At 46.9% G+C, this 17,602-nt stretch overlaps 1 protein-coding gene and 1 long non-coding RNA gene across 5 annotated transcripts in view; one reads left to right on the top strand and one right to left on the bottom strand.

The window, feature by feature from the left end:
• Positions 1-4,839: 4,839 nt before the first annotated feature.
• LOC135255697 (uncharacterized) lies at positions 4,840-5,437 on the top strand. Its single transcript, XR_010330237.1, has 3 exons — positions 4,840-4,907; positions 5,024-5,138; positions 5,324-5,437. It is a non-coding gene; the product is annotated as an uncharacterized LOC135255697 (long non-coding RNA).
• phkb (phosphorylase kinase, beta) overlaps positions 5,145-17,602 on the bottom strand; it is a 56,415-nt gene continuing 43,957 nt past the window's right edge. For all 4 annotated transcript variants that reach the window (XM_064337211.1, XM_064337210.1, XM_064337212.1 and 1 more), the window contains 15 exons: positions 16,746-16,829; positions 15,692-15,796; positions 15,126-15,208; positions 14,676-14,766; positions 13,981-14,042; positions 13,326-13,488; positions 12,891-12,972; positions 11,727-11,784; positions 9,949-10,039; positions 9,472-9,674; positions 8,474-8,608; positions 7,963-8,092; positions 6,748-6,855; positions 5,881-6,021; positions 5,145-5,479 (listed from right to left, as the gene is read on the bottom strand). In XM_064337211.1, coding sequence (XP_064193281.1) covers positions 5,342-5,479; positions 5,881-6,021; positions 6,748-6,855; positions 7,963-8,092; positions 8,474-8,608; positions 9,472-9,674; positions 9,949-10,039; positions 11,727-11,784; positions 12,891-12,972; positions 13,326-13,488; positions 13,981-14,042; positions 14,676-14,766; positions 15,126-15,208; positions 15,692-15,796; positions 16,746-16,829 — 1,674 coding nt within the window. In that variant the 3' untranslated portion in view covers positions 5,145-5,341. The remainder of the gene's footprint in view (positions 5,480-5,880; positions 6,022-6,747; positions 6,856-7,962; positions 8,093-8,473; positions 8,609-9,471; positions 9,675-9,948; positions 10,040-11,726; positions 11,785-12,890; positions 12,973-13,325; positions 13,489-13,980; positions 14,043-14,675; positions 14,767-15,125; positions 15,209-15,691; positions 15,797-16,745; positions 16,830-17,602) is intronic.

Below are 17,602 nucleotides of genomic sequence, written 5' to 3'. Positions count from 1 at the left end.
AATGTAGACAAATGGCTTGTCAACGATCACCCATCAGGTGCATCTGTGCCAACTGGTCAACGTATTGCATATTAATTCCCAATTAACTGAATTTCATCCCCTGAAGCAACTGAATTGTACTTGAGCTTATCCTGCCATACACCAGAAATCACACACATCAGTTGAGCTAATAGTACATAATAGCATTTAGGGCCTATATGGCCGGTTTGTTTCCCAGACATGGATTAAGCCTTGTCTTACACAAAAAAAAAAATCAATGAAGATCTCCACTGGAAATCTTTTTTCAGTCTAGGGTTAATCCATATCTGAGAAACCAGCCTGAAAAGTCCCAAATCACTAGCCTATCCACATTCCTCTACTATAAAAAAAAGGCATGAGAACTGAGTGTACTTCTTCCTTCACCAGCGTGACTTCATGGATCCCATACTAAGTGGAGCTACAGTACCAACTGCTGTACAATCACTGATGTTCACACCAGCCTCCAGAAAAACTCCACTAAATCACCCAGTCTCTGATTTCAGGTGATGTCCACAAAAAGTCTCATTCTCCCATTTTTATATACAGAACATCGTCCAGCATAATTTACAGATCAGCAAATGTCCAATAACTTCAACTAAAATGAGCATTCTTTGAAGTAGAAAAATAATTTTATGTCACTTATTCAAGTACTGGAAATAATTGAGATGAAACATTAAACTTCTAATTTTCAGGTAATAATATATATATATATATATATATATACCCTACTTAAGCAAAATAGTACAATGGATAGTAGGACATGATTTGTGTATTGTGGTCTCACAATGAAGATGATCCTTCCAGTTCAGTTGAGACATCCAACCAAGCGTTCCAGAGACAGGAGGAAGTAAAAAATGAGCTCAAGCTCTAATTATTTAAGCCGAAGGGTGATCATGCTTCCCACTGGCCTAAGACCTCACCTCGAGTTCGACGAGAAGCCCGAGTGGCTTTCCGGGGGGATTTTGAGCGGAGCCAGGGAGGACGTCCGGGTTCCAGGCTAGCGAGCCGGCGTTTCCCCCCTCCTCCGTTTCTCCTTGGAGGCTTCCCGCCATCGATCAAAGACGAGCCGAGAGACGGAGGGAGCAACAGGGAGCGCCAGCGGCGCGACGCGGCGTGAATCTCAACAAAGAGGAAAGCGACAGCCTCCTGCTCTCACCTTGCAACCCGGCAACCCCTGACCCCAGCACACGGGCGGGATGACAACGAGCGGGCGCGCTCAATAAAAGCCGCGCAGGAACGGGGGCGGGCACAATATAAGGGCTGCTAACAATACCCGGCTTTAAACCGTTTTTTTTTTTTAACATCCTACATTTATGAGAAAGCATCGCGTTTTATACGGAGAAGCATAAAATAATACTCTATGGTTTAAATTTCATGTTCCAGCTCTTTTGTCAGATGGACACTTTATGCTCATGCTGTTCTATTGTCAGTGTAGCGGTAATAGTCTAGGGCTGTTTGCTGATGAAATCAGTTTGCCTACCCAACAAAGCTGACATTTCAACTGACACTGGCCAAAGGCTCTGAAGCATGTGATCTGTACATTGCGCAGAAGTACAATAAGCTGTCCAATGCATCGACTGGAGCTATGTCCACATTGTGAGGAAGATCTGACCATGGTGATCCGTGTCTTTTCTGAAGGTTTTTGAAGGACCTGCTGTGATCAGCCTATGATTTAAAGAGGACATATAACTGTGCCAACATGGATTGGCAGAGATTGATGGAGTTTATAGCAGTTTCAGGAATGTTGTTGTCCACCAGTAGACTGTGTGGAGACCCTGGCCATTTTCATTCCCGTCCTCAGCATCTCAGGGGCCGTTTTCGTTTGTCGCAATTCTCAGTTATTTTATCATTAACAGCAGTTATGTTTCCGTCAGTGTGAATGTACGTGACTAGAATTCCCATTCCCAATTTTGTACGTCATGCATTTTGCCCATATTTAGGTGTCCATGTCGTCAGATGAGAAAACTCAGATCAATGGAAACATTCCTTTATTGCCACTGAGGCAATACTAAATAACACCAGGCACAAACCTTCGGGGCAAACCAGTCTTTTGCAAAAATGTGAATTCCTTCCTTGATCAGACTTAAAGGCAGGTTTTAAAGATCACACAGCCATCTGCGTCAAACCCTCACGATGGAATCCTCCTCATCTTGAGGCTATCTGTCACGCACTATTGCGGGGAGCACTGGTGTCAAACAAATTTCACATTCTATTACGAACCGACTGGCAGGGGAGCATCCGTGTGATGACAAGAAGAAAAGGACCTCGAGGACAAGAACAAAGAGCTCCGGCTCCTTCCAGTGCCCGTAAATCAGGTCAGACGTGCACGCGGTACTCCCCCAGGGAACGTCACGTGTTTGACATGAACACGGCCTGACGCTCCGCGGACACGGAAGGCCGCGTACGTTACTTTAAATCAGTCGCTGCACGGCGGGTCGGCCACGTCACACCGCAGCACAGCTTCAAGTGACATCATCGTAACTGAGGTCGCCTGAGAATATGCCTCTTCCTGCTTATCCTCCGGCACCCGAAAGACACCGCCCAGTGTTCAGACTTTCAATAAAGCAGAACGCAGTCTGGTACCACAGAGCGAAAGGGAACCGGGCGCGTTGTTGCACCAGGCGTACTCTCGATATGTGGGTGGAACACTGAATGAATCACAGACCTTGGGCTTTGAAGTAAGGAGGAAATGATTGTCCTTGTGTTTCCTTTAAGCCCTTGCGAGGTTAAGATTCCCCACTCTGTTAAATACGTAAGCACTTCTACACTGCACATAAAACACCCTTTTCACCAGATAGCAGCTCAGAACTCTGCCTCCTGGTTGTTAGTCCAGCTTGGCCATGGATGAACAGGCTGCCAAGGTACTGGGTGCTGGATGCTGTGTCCACCAGCAACGTACTGAATGTGATTTGGTATGCATCTGACCGTGCAAACAGACAGCACATTAAAGGTAATCTGTAACAGAGACGCTGAATAATAAGCCTGCAGACTGGAGTAACGTCCGATAAATCACGGGAGTTACGGAGTGGCAGCGTGTCGCAGATATAAAGGAACTACCCTTAGCTAGAATACCACAGGCCCCGCGCCCTACTGCGCAATAGCGTGTAAAACGCAAGCTTAACCACGTAACTCCAGCTAAGGGAGCCATTTAAAAATGGCAGTCAGATTGCTGAGTTCCGCCAAAATGAGTAGGTGTTAGCGGTTGGATTCAGTTCGATGATTCCCACCCCCCTCAAGGCCAAGCAGTCATGCCTGAACAAACACGGCATTTTGCTTTTTAATAAGCAACCAGAAATAAACCCTCAGAAAATACAGTGTTCCATTTTCAAACCCACATGTGGTATATATATGACAACACATTATGCTTCCTGCCTTGTGATAGGATTTCCCCCCCCACTAAACAGATGAAACCCTGCAGGCTATTAAATTGCACATAACATATTTGATTTAATTCAACCTGGCCTTGTGAGTGAGCCAGGGAGCAGGCAGTATGATGGTTCTGTATATATGAATGATTATTGTGAATGTGAGAAAATTTCCTGGAAGAGCCAGTATTTGAAAACAAACCCCACAGGAAAGCAGTTGAACCAATCGCGCGGTTGCAAGCAGAGCCAGCAGTCTTCCTAGGCTGATTTGTAAATTATTGGAAATTTTCCTTCACATTAATGTCTCCCTTTTATCAAGATGCATTTCTGTTTCTCATTTCCAACTCAAAACCCTGGAGCATCTCTTAACTTGTAGGAGCCAACAAAACAATACAGAGGTTTTGTTTAACCGCCACAGAAACGTATGAGGACCAATGTCTGTCCTTGGGATGTTAGAAGGTCTTCGGCAGGGCTGCCCAACCCTGGTCCCAGAGGTCTACTGCTCTGTAGGCTATCACTGTAACCCTAATAAAGCACACCTCATTCAACAGCTTGAGATGTCCTGACAGCTGCTAATCGGGTGTGCTAAATTACAGCTGAAATGAAAACCTACAGGATGGTAGATCTCCAGGAACAGTGTTTGGCTGTCCTGGTCTACAGAATTGACGTAAACATGTAATGTGTGTTATTCACTGTTATTTACAGTATTCCCTGTGTGCTTGCTCTTATATTTTTAATATGTCAGGTAATGGAGTCCGGGAGCCAAAGACAAATTTTACATTTTTAAAGCGGACAGTAGAAAGTGATTTGAACTCAATCACCACTGAACTATAGTTTGTAAAATGTCCATAGAAATTAAACCAAACCATCTTCAGATTGTAACAGATTGTTTACTCTTTAGAATATAGGCCTCTTCACTGCAATATTTGCTTGCTACACAGAACATTCAAGTTAGATTCAGGTCAGACATATATGGAAGTGCATCAACTAAAACAACATTGTGACAGGTCATTATGAAGAATATATATCAATTATTATTATTATTATGATTATTATTATTACACAATGGAAATTTTGTTCTTCAAACAGCTAAGGGAACTTAGTTAGTCCAAAGTACCGATAAAGAGCTTCTTTTCTTCATACAGCTGTCCTTCAATACCTTACGGATGGCTCAGTATAAGGAACAGAGTACATGGAGGTTATGTTGTTTCTACATTTGGTCAGGGTGTCAGTGATGAGGTCACACTCTGACTAAGGTGGAGTCAGTCTGGAGCTAAGCTGTTGAATCAGTTTTATCCTGCAGATGGAGTTAAGGTGGTGAAAAGGAGGTCACAGGGATAGGGGTGTTGGTTCACCAATGGAGTGCAGCTAATGGAGCAGGAATCACCCCATCTTGTGAGAGGGGTGGAGGTCATAGGGGGTCTAGCAGACCAAGCAGAGATCACCCCATCCTGTGGGGGGGTGGAGGTCATAGGGGGTCTAGCAGACCAAGCAGAGATCACCCCATCCTGTGGGGGGGTGGAGGTCATAGGGGGTCTAGCAGACCAAGCAGAGATCACCCCATCCTGTGAGAGGGGTGGAGGTCATAGGGGGTCTAGCAGATCAAGCAGAGATCACCCCATCCTGTGAGAGGGGTGGAGGTCAGAGTGTGGTTTAGCTGATGGAACTGGGATCATCCTATCCTGTGGGAGGATGGAGTTAACAGGGGGGTCTAGCTAATGGAGGAGGGGTTATCCCAACCTGTGGGGGGTGGAGGTCACAGGGGGGTCTAGCTAATGGAGCAGGGGTCATCCCATCCTGTGGGGGGGTGAGGGTCACAGTGGGGTGTAGCTGATTATGCAGGGGCCATCCTGTCCTGTGTGTGTGCGGTTGGAGGGGGGTGAAGGTTAGTGTGGTTTAGCTGATGGAGCAGGGATAGGCCCTTCCTGTGGGCGGTGGAGGTCACAGGGAGAGGGGGTCTAGCTGACAGAGCAGGGGTCATCCTTGCATGGCTTCACATCTCCTTGCAGCAGCACAATCATCACGGCCTTGGTCAGGTAACTGGAAGTCCCTCGCTGTCCCAGGGGAGGGGTGTCGTAGAAAGCCTCCATCTCGTCCTGTGAGAACACAGAAATGGTCCCCATTCAAAACTGAGCAAGAGCAATCAACTAAACCTTTCTGACCGAACTCAGCATACTGCAGCATTATACCAGTATGCTAACCAAGCAAGCTACATTCCAATTTGCCTGAAAAAGGCATATAAATAACTAACAGTAATTCTGTTATAAAGTCATACTCTCGCTGATATAAACTGTTCTTCATAAATGCAAGACTCCATTAACATCGCCGCAATCATGACTGCTACCTGTACTTATCTGAATCTGAACCAAAGAGTGTGGCTGCTAGCGACTGCGTTGTACCCCTGGGGTCCGCCCTGCCCACACAGAGTGATTTTTTTTAGGTCAGTGGAAGCGGAGCAAGGGCGGGGCATGGGCGGGCATGGGCGGGGAGGGCCCACCTGCTTCTCCACCCCCTCCAGCCTGCTCCTGTCGCTCTGGAAGTCGTTGAAGGCGTCCTTCACCAGCCGGTCCAAGTCCACTGTCTCCTGGAACTCCAGCTCCGGGTTCCTCTCCAGGACGATGGACACCACCATCAGCAGCTGCCAGGAGAGAAATGACCGACTGCATCTTACACCGCACTCAAAAAAAGCAAGCAACTCAAGGAACTGGTCCATTTCAACCTTGAGGTCTTCAACAGAACAAATAAATAAATAAATAAATCAGCATAACATGCATTTTTTATGAAAGAGGGAGGAAGTCAATAATCTGATATTAATCCAACACTCAATATGTAGCAGCAGACATCTCCCGATCTGAACCAATCAATGCACTTTCATCTGTTTATGCTGATGAAGATCGCAAGGTTGAGTTACGTCGATACTTTTTATTCTCAGCTCGAAACATGACCTATGTGTACAGCTATCTTTCTCCCTGCTGTATTTTTATTACACTTTCACCTCTCAGTTTTCTCACCGATTGAGTGTCAAAAGTAGCTTTATACAGTAAATACAAATAAATACTAAATAATAAAAATCTGAGTAAAGGCTGAAGGCTACTTACTGAGATGAGGTACAGTAAGCTACTAGTAATGATCAAGGATTAAATTCCATCTATCTTATTAAAAAAAAGATCAGATGCACTGAATGTTCTCATGGTTGGCTCACCCTTCTGTACCAATGTCCTTACTTGTCCATATAACATGCACTTTATATATCCCACCATAACGTCCCCGTAAGTCACTCTGTGACTGGAAAACACATCCACTCATTCATTGAACTACCACCATCACTAATGATTAGAGCGAAGGACACCAGACACTGTCCTACCTCCACAATAATCTGCCTGTACTCGGGCAGAACGATGTTCTTCAGCATGTCCTCCACCAGCAGCGAGAAGTTCATCTCGTACATGGTCATGTCCGACAGTGTGGGCTGCTGCAAAGGGGGCGGGAGGATGGGGGGAGGGGGTTAAAGGTCATCTTCTATATCTCTCCGGTTAATGGGAAGCTCGATCCGGTCGGCCGTACCGGGGCACTCATCAAGAGCACCTTTCTGAGCATGTCCAAGTGGCCGGCTAAACATTTTCCCACCGTCTCGTCTTCGCAGGGGGAGTAATATTTCTCGGGGATTAAAATTAATGCCGCGTTCAAATTAGACATCGGGCGGGTTATCTGTGGCTACAGTAAGATAAGACGCGGATGGTTCACTAACAACCCAAGGGGTCCAAAGGACAGGGTGGAATCCATGCGAGATATTCATCAAGGATTCTCGGCAAGGTGAAGGAGGCAACAAAAACCACCTCGCCAGCTGAATGCTAATGCAGCCGCTTCAACAAACAGCAGCCTGGCTCATTTTCTCAGGATTATGGTCGTACTGAGGAGCCAACTTTAGGGCTTCATTCACACCAATTAAAAAGCTCTTTAAACTCTCTTTAAAAAGCACCACATTTTTAAAAAGGCCATCAAACGGGAGCCAGGCTAAGAGTCACTAGACAGCTGGGAAGACCGCATTCATTATTTTTACTTTGGCATAGAGACAAACGCTTGTACAAGTTGCTCACTCCTACAATAGTTCTTTATGACCTGCACTTACCTAAAACATTCTATTTAATGTAATGACCTGTCCTGTACTTGCAGGCAGAAAGCTTTTCCTGTCACATGACCCATCTCTGCTCTGGCAGGAGGGCATTTTTTTTCACCACACGTGAGGACCCACATGACCAGTGGGTTTCCAGTCCCACTGCAGAACTCTCTGCTTTAGTGTCTGAGCTAAAGCTGCTCCAGAATCTGCCACCCGCTTCACAATGTGCTTCAGGAGCAGAGTGGCATTTTCACCCAATGACAACAAAATAACAAAGGCAGTTTTTGTTTTCTTGCCTCAAACTAGAAAAAGGTCTTTTTGTTTCATGTGCAATTTATGCGGTTTCTTTCAAAATCAAAGCCAACCTGCTTTACAATGTCTACAAGCAAAAAGCTGCAGGCATACTGTAAGCTTAAATTACTTATGTTTCTGTGCGCTTATTCTTTTGATGAATAATTTTACCTGAGGGAGGTGGACGCCAGCCACCTTGATGCCATTGCGTGTCCTCTCCAAAATCTGCCAGACGCGGTCGTAGAAACCCAGGGGGGTACGGTTCAGAGAGCCGTCAATTTGCCGTCTGTTCAGCCAGGACCTGCCGAGCCCAGAATCATGGATCGCCCAATGGAAACGAACAGGAGAAACAAACACAACAGTTAAAAGGCAGCCCGTGATTAGATTTGTTAGGAACATAAATACCCAGGGGAAAGCTTTCAACCGACAAGGCCAAGCATTTATAAGTAATAATATTGGCTTAAACTGGCCAGTTAAGGCCAGTTACATATAGTGTGCTTTTATGGCTGAGTGCCTGTTCGATACCTATCGACTTTTCCAAGAAAACAGTGAGTTTACATCCGATCCCTAAAAGACCAACTTTTAAAGGTAACTGAGGACAGTCCCTGCCGGCCTCTAATATCGCAGACGTGTGCGGGGGAACGCCAGGGGCGGAGCCTTCCGGAGCGAGCGGCTGCTTCACCTGCCCGTCTGCTGCGGCTGCAGCACGTCCAGCAGCAGCTGCTTGACGTCACTGGGGGACAGCTGGTACAGGTCCTGAGGCGGCAGGTCCCCCGCCCGAATCTCCAGCTCGTGCTTCATGGCCTGGACGATCCACCTGCGAGGAGAGGACCCCGCGTGACGAGAGGCGGCCGACCAAACGCCCGAAAATTCACCCGGCACGGCGATCCATAAAACCGCGCTCTCGAAAAAAAAAACCCAAATCACTTCACGGCGCAGTCGTTCAGCGAAAAAAAACCCCGCTCCGAAAACCCGGATAATCCATCCGTGCGAAAATCGATAGAACGCGGCTGTTATAACCTAAAGATCCACGCGCGTGATAATGTGTCTGAAACGGCGGAGGGGAAAATCAACAATCCGTCTGAAGACAATAGAAAAAATAACTGCTCTGAAAATGGAAAATCAATCCGTACCGCAATCGATAAAAAAACCCCCACGCTGGAAGGCGAAAATCCGCCCTTAAGACTCTCGCTAAATCCCGTCCGCACGATAAGGAATAAAAACGTGGCTGTGAACGCTGCTCGGGAAACAGCGCGTACATGTCTTCATTTGGGCTCTGTTTCCCACAGATACACTGAAAAAGGCACCCCCCCACATCACCTCAAAACCGGGAACCAAAGATCTGTATACGGTCTACAGCTATTAGGCATATAGAACTACGAGATGCTACCAAATGACAGCAGTCTGACAGGAAAGGCCTACATCCAGCAGTGCCAGCACATTGATTAATGGCATGTTGACAAATGTACCATATCTACGCTGAACGATCTATATTCATTTGGCAGAGAAAACATACATTGAGAAACCACCAATTAATCAACACATCCCCCTGCATATGCAAACGTACCTCTCTCTCCCGCCCTCCCTCCCTTCCTTTGCTCCAGCCTTCCTGGCCTTCCTCCATTCGTCCTTCATTCCCCCTCTCCGCTCTCCCCTCTCCCCCTCCGTCCCGCTCCCTACCCAATCCTGATTTTGAGCATGCCGCTGAAGAGCTGGGGACTGTTGGAGATGATCCAGCCGATGTGGATGACCAGCTCCTGCTGCAGGACGGCCTCTCTCTCCCCGTGGGGGCTGCACTTGCTGTAGATGATGCCCTTGATCACCCCGGGCGACAGCGGGTTGGAGATCACCTCCTCCTCCTGCCCGAAAATGCCCAGCGTCACCTGGCAACACAAAGCCATGCCCACCCAGGGTCAGTGCATATGTCCCCGTATTACCAAGGGGCCATTTAAACAAACAAACAAACAAAAAAAAAAATACTTCAATAAAATAGTGAAAAATGGGGCTATTCTTGTCACATAGGGCCACTCCAACATACCAGCAAAACAGACCTCCCCAGGGCCAGGATATCAGTGGCATCCTTTAACACTGGCCAGCTGTTGTAAGGCTGTACTGTGTTAGAAAGGGGAACGATGAGCCGACGGCTTTCGGGCCTACCTGCTTGCCATGCACCAGAACGCTGGTGATTGAGGGGGCCAGGCTGTCCACCACCTTGGTTAACAGGCTGGCTGCCAGGCGGACCACGGACCTGATGGATCACACAGCATGAGCAGGTCTACATATGGGTCAGGGCACAAATGGCACTTACAGACCGAGAGAAATCATCAATCACACTCTAATAACGTTTCTATAGCGCCGTAAGGTCGGGTATTAAGGGCATATTACTGGGTATGAGAGAGGCAGCTCATACTACTGTCAATACATTTCGCAATATATCAGTTCAATATTTAATTGTTCCTTAGGGATGACAATCTTGTTTTAGTCCGAAATAAGAGAAGAGTGCCAGCACAGCACTGCTCCCAGGTTTCCTATTTGATGTCATCTGTGAGAATACGACAAACTTAAAATCATTCGCTCTTTGTTTTTGTGCATCAGCAAAAAATTACAGATGCACGTACACCTCTGTGAAATTATGGTTTCAGGAAATAATTTCATAGGCGAATAAAGACATGACTGAAAGTAATAAACCCTGACAGAAGGACAATAATGCACAGAGGGCATAATTTATCTGCGCTGTTCAATATTTAATGTCCAGATCCACATGTTTCCCTTTTGATGATTGCTTGCGATACTCCTTAGAAAGCTGTGCTCTCCCACGGCATTTGCTTTTCAGATTAAGGCGAATAACCAAGTGCGTGCGGCTGTTCAATTACTCCATCTGCACAAAACATTTCAAGGGAAAAAAAAACAGGCTTTGCTGATGTGGAGATAAGCCTATGAATTTATGGCTGTTTTGAGTCCTTCAACAGTCACAGTTTTGAATAAGCAGAGGAGTACAGAGAAGCTCAAAACAACTCAAACGCTGAGAAGGGGAAACCAGCGCTTTCAACCCTGCCTTCCACCAGACGCAAATAACTAACTTCTCAGCTTTAACACCACTTGCTCTGTTCAGCTTAGGTCACTCTCTTCAGACTGTGGAAATCATTTTTAAAAAGGGAATTATACATGGAGATACTCAGTGATTTCAAAAACATTTCACATATAAACATGTTATAGTTTAGGTGTGCCACGGATAACTTTTTTCCAGTTAAAGAAGAACAACTGAAATTAGAACCAAACCTAAAATGAGTGAATAAAGAACTAAAGCAGCTATGGAAGCAATGCTTAGTCTGACATATTACATTGTCAATATCTGAATACATAAGGTAACATGAATTAAAGGCTAAGAATTGGTCATTCATTGAGTAATTCATTTGCCATTCAAATTTTATTAAATTTAAAATGGTGTGGGGAATGGGGGGAAAAAATCTTTACTGATTCACACTCTGTGAAATTACTATTGTTAATAAATCATGGATCCTAAGTGCTATTTCACTCTGTCCTTCATAAACACTGAAGTTACGGAATAATAACTTCAGTATTTCTCTTTTCTCATTTTCTGTCGATGGTCATGTATTTTCCCTCTGACCTTTCTCCTGAAATGAATAGGTGGATAATAAAAGCAACTGGCCCGACTGAGCAGAGCTAGTATATGCCTCCATGGACAGACACCCAAGCCAGAACATCAGTGGCATACAGGAAGTCGAGGGAAATTATGATCGACAGTGATCTACGCGCAGGCGTTTTTCTGGAAGCCCATCTGGGGCAAGGCCTGCCAACTTTTCCGTCCACCCTCAAAAAGAATGCACAGACTACTGTGTTTGGTCTTTCACAGACAAATAAAAACGCATCATTCAGTCAAGATTAAACGCTGCAACTCATCAGGGCATTCTGACCAGAGCTTGCGGCTTCCCGCCTGTCTGTAGATCCTCTCCAGTTCCGCCATGAGGCTTGCTGTAAAGACAAAAAACACCAAAAATAAATCGTACGAAAAAGCCGTCGCACATCTTCAACGGTGCCAGCGTTCTTAAAACACATCCACAGGAAAACAAAACAAACTGGCTTCACAGCTCCGCTTAATACGCAAACATCTCCCCACCGGTGGCACATAATATAGTTAAAACATAAACAGATGTTGAATTTCAGCCCCAGGTTCCTACACCAAACCGTAATTTTTTTAATGTTCATTTCTGAAGTTTGTTTACGCAAAAAAAAAAAAAAAACAATGCGCGACTTCGCCGCCAGAGCCAATTACCCGCCGAGCCCGAGCTCGGCATCCGAAATGTCAACAATCTAAACAGTTTCACAGCTGGTGACAAGGTAGCCGCCTCGAAAAAGACCTTTTTTTTTGTTTTAATGCTACAGGCCTCGGTGCGAAGAGCGCACTCCATTATCGGCGGCTTCGCAAGGAAGCGCGCCGTCAAAACAGACGGGAAATCCCTTCCTGTCGATGGCCCTCGCTCTCGTTATAAACACTCGGATCAGACCGTTCCCAGACACAGTCGCTTAGCTGGAGGGCGCTAAGTGGATTAAGCTCCGGGCGTTTCCTTTTCCAGAGGCTGCATGCGGAGTGATTTGATTTCCATTCTTTTGCCGGCGACGAGGGAGAAAAGAGATCACTCTCTAGGAACGGGCGGTTAGGGGTCACAGTGTTGGCCGTGGGTTTTACATCTTGGCCGTTCTGGAATTATCTTGCCTCCCTTGCCAAAAAAGGTATTTTCTCGTATCATTAAAATAAGCCACTGGTGCTGTCCTGGGAGCACCAGAGGCTTATTTTTGTCATGTTTAGTTGTACTTACCAGGAATTTATTAAGCCAGCTAGTCAGGACCATTTCAACTGATTTGTGGATTCGTGTATATCCTCCTTCATTTGCAAAATTGGTCTATTCATTTTTACAGCAGACTTCCAGATACACGATGCATATAAATTATAATTTCATGTGAAACAGAAGATTGTTTGATACTTATTTTTGAAAAAGCTGATTTCACAGCAACGGCTTTATCGCGGTACGTATCCGTTTTTGCCGTTACAGCAGAAGTGAACTTTCTCCCCCCCTCACCGTCTCTGGAGAGGAAATCAGGGCCCTCTTTCTTCAGAAGGATCCTGACGAGCTGGGCCTGGCTGGCCAGACACTGACAGTCCTGGAAGACAAGAGGCCGTCAGGGACACAAACAAGCAAACTTTCCTCCCGTTTGCCCCAACACACCCTCACAGCACCCCTGGCGAGGGTCGTTTCTGGCCTCATTACAGGGCCTTCAGTAGAAGAGAAGGGCTGAGCACTGCGCTATTTCCAAACTCGCTAAGCCCAACGGATTTATGAGAACCCTGCCTTTCAGGCACATTTCTACATATGAGTGGAGGTCAAGATGTGCACTGATTTGCACCGACAGGCCTCTGTGAGTCTGTGTCAGAGGACAGCCTTGTGGGACGTGGTCACACATGAACATTGATGACGCTGCACGATGGTATTGAGGGGAGGGGACGGGGTCCTCACATTGAACTTCTGCATGATCTCCTGGGTGGACTTTCTCGTCCACTCGTCCACGTCGATCTCGGGCTGCTGCTCCAGGTCCGAGGCGTTGGGCGTGCTCGTCTGTCGCTTCACCTTGGAGTGTTTCGGGAGCTCCAGCTCCTCGAAGCTCCTGAACTCTGGAATTCTGGGAAAAAATGGAACCGAAGACTCACGTAAACCAGGGTACCAAGCCCCTTTTGTAGACAGCAGTTTATAGCCAGACAATAAGCTCTGTGTTTCTTCTCACTTAGGCCAATCCCATTCTGAGCATAGTAAACATGGCTCTGGATTCTGGTTTAGCATCTGAGCACAGCCCAGCCAGCCCTCTCCCCTTCTCTCTTTCTCTTTCACATTACATTTTGGGCTTTTAGCAGACAGTCTAATCCAGCGCGAATGGCAGAGCCTAAATTCTTTTTTTATACGGTGGGATATTTACTGAAGCAATTCAGGTTAAGTACCTCAGGGGTACGACAGAGTGTCAAACCTGTATAACTTTGGATTTGCAAGCCCAGTTCTCTAACTGTTCTCTGCACGCAAGCACTAATGTGAGCGCGCTCGGGACTGACTCCCTGACAACTGTCTGAAACGAGTGAGTGACAAATGACCAAAGAAAACAGAAAGAGGCGTCCTCTCTTACTCTTCCCCTTCGTTAATGCGAAGGAAGTCCAACTGCTCCACCACAGCTCCGGATATCAGCGTCTGGAGGGAAGATTCACATTGAAGTCGCATCAGCGATTCTGCCGGTGACGCGCCCCCCCTATCCAAACACGTTTCACGCTCTAGGCACAGACTACGCACCGCTGGGGGAAAGGGGGAGGGGCGGCGGAGTCACGTCGGCCATATAAATATGATCATCTAGGAGAAGAGCCAGAGGTGTCTGTCTCTGCTGGAACACAGCAGGACGTGTTCGGGGGACGGTATTGATCCTCAGATCCCCGCCGACGTGCCGCAGCGTTTCGGCGGGCTATCTGAGGACACCGCCCCCCCTAGCACGGCGTCTCTACTCCGGGCCGCAATTTTCTTAAGAGGCGCGATTTGCGAAGCTTTGTCGGGCCCTGAAAAGAACACAAAAGCCCGGGAAATGGTCTGCGGTGACTGAGGAGCGAAGGGACGGTAACGAGAAATGCTCTTCTTTAACGAGAAAGGGTAATATCGCTTTTTTTTTTCTCCCCCCGCGATTGAAATTGCGAAGGCTATATGACGATCTGACACAAAGAGCCAAGACAAACCACGGTCGATGGTTATTGTGTGAGGTGTATGTAATTGCCAGCCATTGTGGCGAAAATGTAAGATAGTTCTCCTCAGGCGCCCAACACGATAAAGGGGAAGTACCTGCAGTCTGTCCACGTGAACTTTAACTCCGCCCACGTTCCCCTTCTTGAAGGACGCCAGCATGTCCAGGACTGGGTTGAAACGACTCCCCCTGAGGGAGGTGAACAGTGAAGCGACCAACTGAAACCCCTCTAAGACTCACTTCAAAACTTCAAGCTAATTCAACAGCAACAGTTTTCGTGACTATTTGCTTTGCGGCTGAGGTGAATTTTTGCTAATTTATTTAATGAGTCTCGAGGGGACATGAGGACAATGGCAATCTCAATTCACTAACGAGAGAAAACGATTCGTCAGGTGCCACGCAAGGTATTGTCACAAAAACAGCGATAATAAGCAAACTTATTTTTCTTATCTTATGCCGGAGATTAGTCCGGCATAAAATAAGAAAAACGAATATGGAGTTGTACACTGGCCTCGTACAGAATGGGTCGCGTTCACAGGAAATCTTACTTTATGTTGTCTTCTCTAATGAGGACCAGGAACAGCGGCCGTCCGGGCATCTTCCAGCACTGCTTCACAAACTGCAAGGCATTCTACAAAAACAACAACAAAAAAATACACAACAAAACGACACCTGTTGCCAGACAACATTCAAAGCAGCACAAAGAGGGGAGAGAGCGAGAGAGAGGGAGAGAGAGAGAGAGAGAGAGAGAGAGCAGGCCCCAGAACAGTGATTCAGCACGACGCTAGCATGAATTAGGGCTTTTATACGCGGGGAGTCAGGAGCAATACAAGAGACAATTTATCATTCTGCGGCAGTTCCATTAGTGATCCTGATTGGGCTGATGTCACTGGCTGGCCCTGGACACACCACGCATTTAAAAAAAAAAAAAAAAACTCCCCGAGCCGTTCCTCACACTTTTATTCTGTTTTATTTATTTATTTATTTATTTTTTAACCTAATAACTAGCTATTCTGTTCTATGAAAAATACACATTTAAAATTCTCTCAGCGAACGCAGGCCTCTCGCTGCTGAGCGATGTGAAATGTGCGTGAGCGCGTGCGCCCGGGATCACCTTGATGTCGTCGATCAGCAGCATCACGTCCTGGGACAAGTAGAAGTCGCTCAAGTCGAAGACGATGGGGTAGCAAACCACCGTCTTCCCCAGGATCCGGTAAATCTTTTCGGGGGAGAGAGAGCGAGAGACGGCGCGTGTTTTTACCGGGGCCCGCAGGGGGGGGGGGAGATGAACGGCTCGGAGCGGCGGGGGTTTCGCCCGGCGGATTCCCGGAGACAGGAAATGAGAAAACCCGCCGCTCCCGCCAGGGGACGCACACGCAAACGCACACGCAAGCGTGCGCCCGCATCCCAACACATGAAACACACCCCGCTCACTGAGAAATTCCCCTAAGCACAGGAACATGTACAGTGTTGCACATGTATGTGCATATATGCACATTATGGCTGACAATGCTGAATATTTATATTTTGCACTCACACACATCAAATCCTGTCATCACGATTCCTTATGCAGGCTGATCCATTCCAAGACTAGTGTTCCTTTACAAGTGGACCTGATTTTATAGGTTCTCAGGCTGATTTCATAGGTTTTTTCATTGCTTCCATTATGCTCTTGAGTATAGTGCCTAATGGCTGATATTGTTCTCTGACGACCTGGACTGAAGACAAACGGCAAACATGATTGATAGTGTTTCCCATTAGAACAGGGCCACGTGAAAGCTAGCTCCCAGTGCTGTGTTACAGATATATTATGTATTTGTGTGTCGTGCGTGTGCATGGCGACTGCACACACACACACACACACACACAATTCGTGAGGACAGGAGGCAGGCACGTGGAAAACCCTATTTCTATCTCTGTTTTCCTCAGTGCTCAAACATAATTTTATCCGTATTGTAAATTGTTTGGAACCTTTTTTCCAGCAGACGGCAACGTTATTAACAGTTGCCCTCGGGCTAAAACCAGCATCTCATTTTATGCACCTTTGCTACTTTCGTCTGTTTGTTTGCCCAGCCGAAGAAATGAAATGAAATTAAGAGGCGCCTTTCACGGAGATTGCCCCTGAGCGCGCTCACTCTGCACTTCCCTCGCTGCTGGGCTTCTCTTACCTTGCAGGTCCCGATGCAGCCCACTGGTCTCTCCGGCCGTCCACTGAGGCCCAGCTTCCCGTTCACTGCCAGGAAGCGGTACGCCTGGGGGGAGAAACGGGTCAATGTTTAGGACACAGGCCCCCATTTGGTAAAAGGAAATCATGCACGCACACAGACAGACAGACAGACGCGCACACATACACACACACACACATCCTGCACTGTGCCCTTCTCCTTCAACCCTCACTGCACCTCCCCTGTTGTCTCTCTGCGCTCCTAGGAGGCACCCTCCTCCACTTTGGCAACCACTGGTTTAGGTCATGCCCGTCATTCTACTGCCAACGACATGGTGGCTCAAGATAGGAGGAGCCATCTAGCGTCACCAGTGGCTCACTGTGGTGGGCAGGGCCTTTTCATTGGCTCATCTAAGAAGGGGCAGTGATTGGTGACACGAGGCAGCTCCGCCCCGCCTCCAGTCAGCAAAGATTCACGAAGACTCACTTTCCCATCAGCCCCTTATACAATACCAACATTGCATACCAGTGGTCCTCAACCCTGGGCCTGGACAGCCAGAGTATGCTGCTAATCCGCTACTAATTTGCTCCTGTAATGTACTCAAATGTGCTGCTAATTCAAACCCAGCAGACCAGAGGAGGCCAAGGAATGCCCTGTGTTATTCTTATAAAAATGTCCATCAGCACAAAAGAAAAAATGACTGCAAAATTACTCAGAGCCTTTTCAGAGAGTAAATATATTAAAGATAGGTATCAGAGAACAGTACTTTACAAACATGAAATGAACAGGTTGGGTTGATTCTTTTTTTTTCCCCAGACGTGGAAAGATAAAGCATCTACACACATTAGAATAATCTGTTC

This window comes from Anguilla rostrata, chromosome 5 (assembly GCF_018555375.3).
Source record: "Anguilla rostrata isolate EN2019 chromosome 5, ASM1855537v3, whole genome shotgun sequence".
Taxonomy (NCBI): domain Eukaryota; kingdom Metazoa; phylum Chordata; class Actinopteri; order Anguilliformes; family Anguillidae; genus Anguilla; species Anguilla rostrata.
Note: the sequence above shows the minus strand (reverse complement) of the source record. Positions and strands in the feature narration are given on the sequence as shown.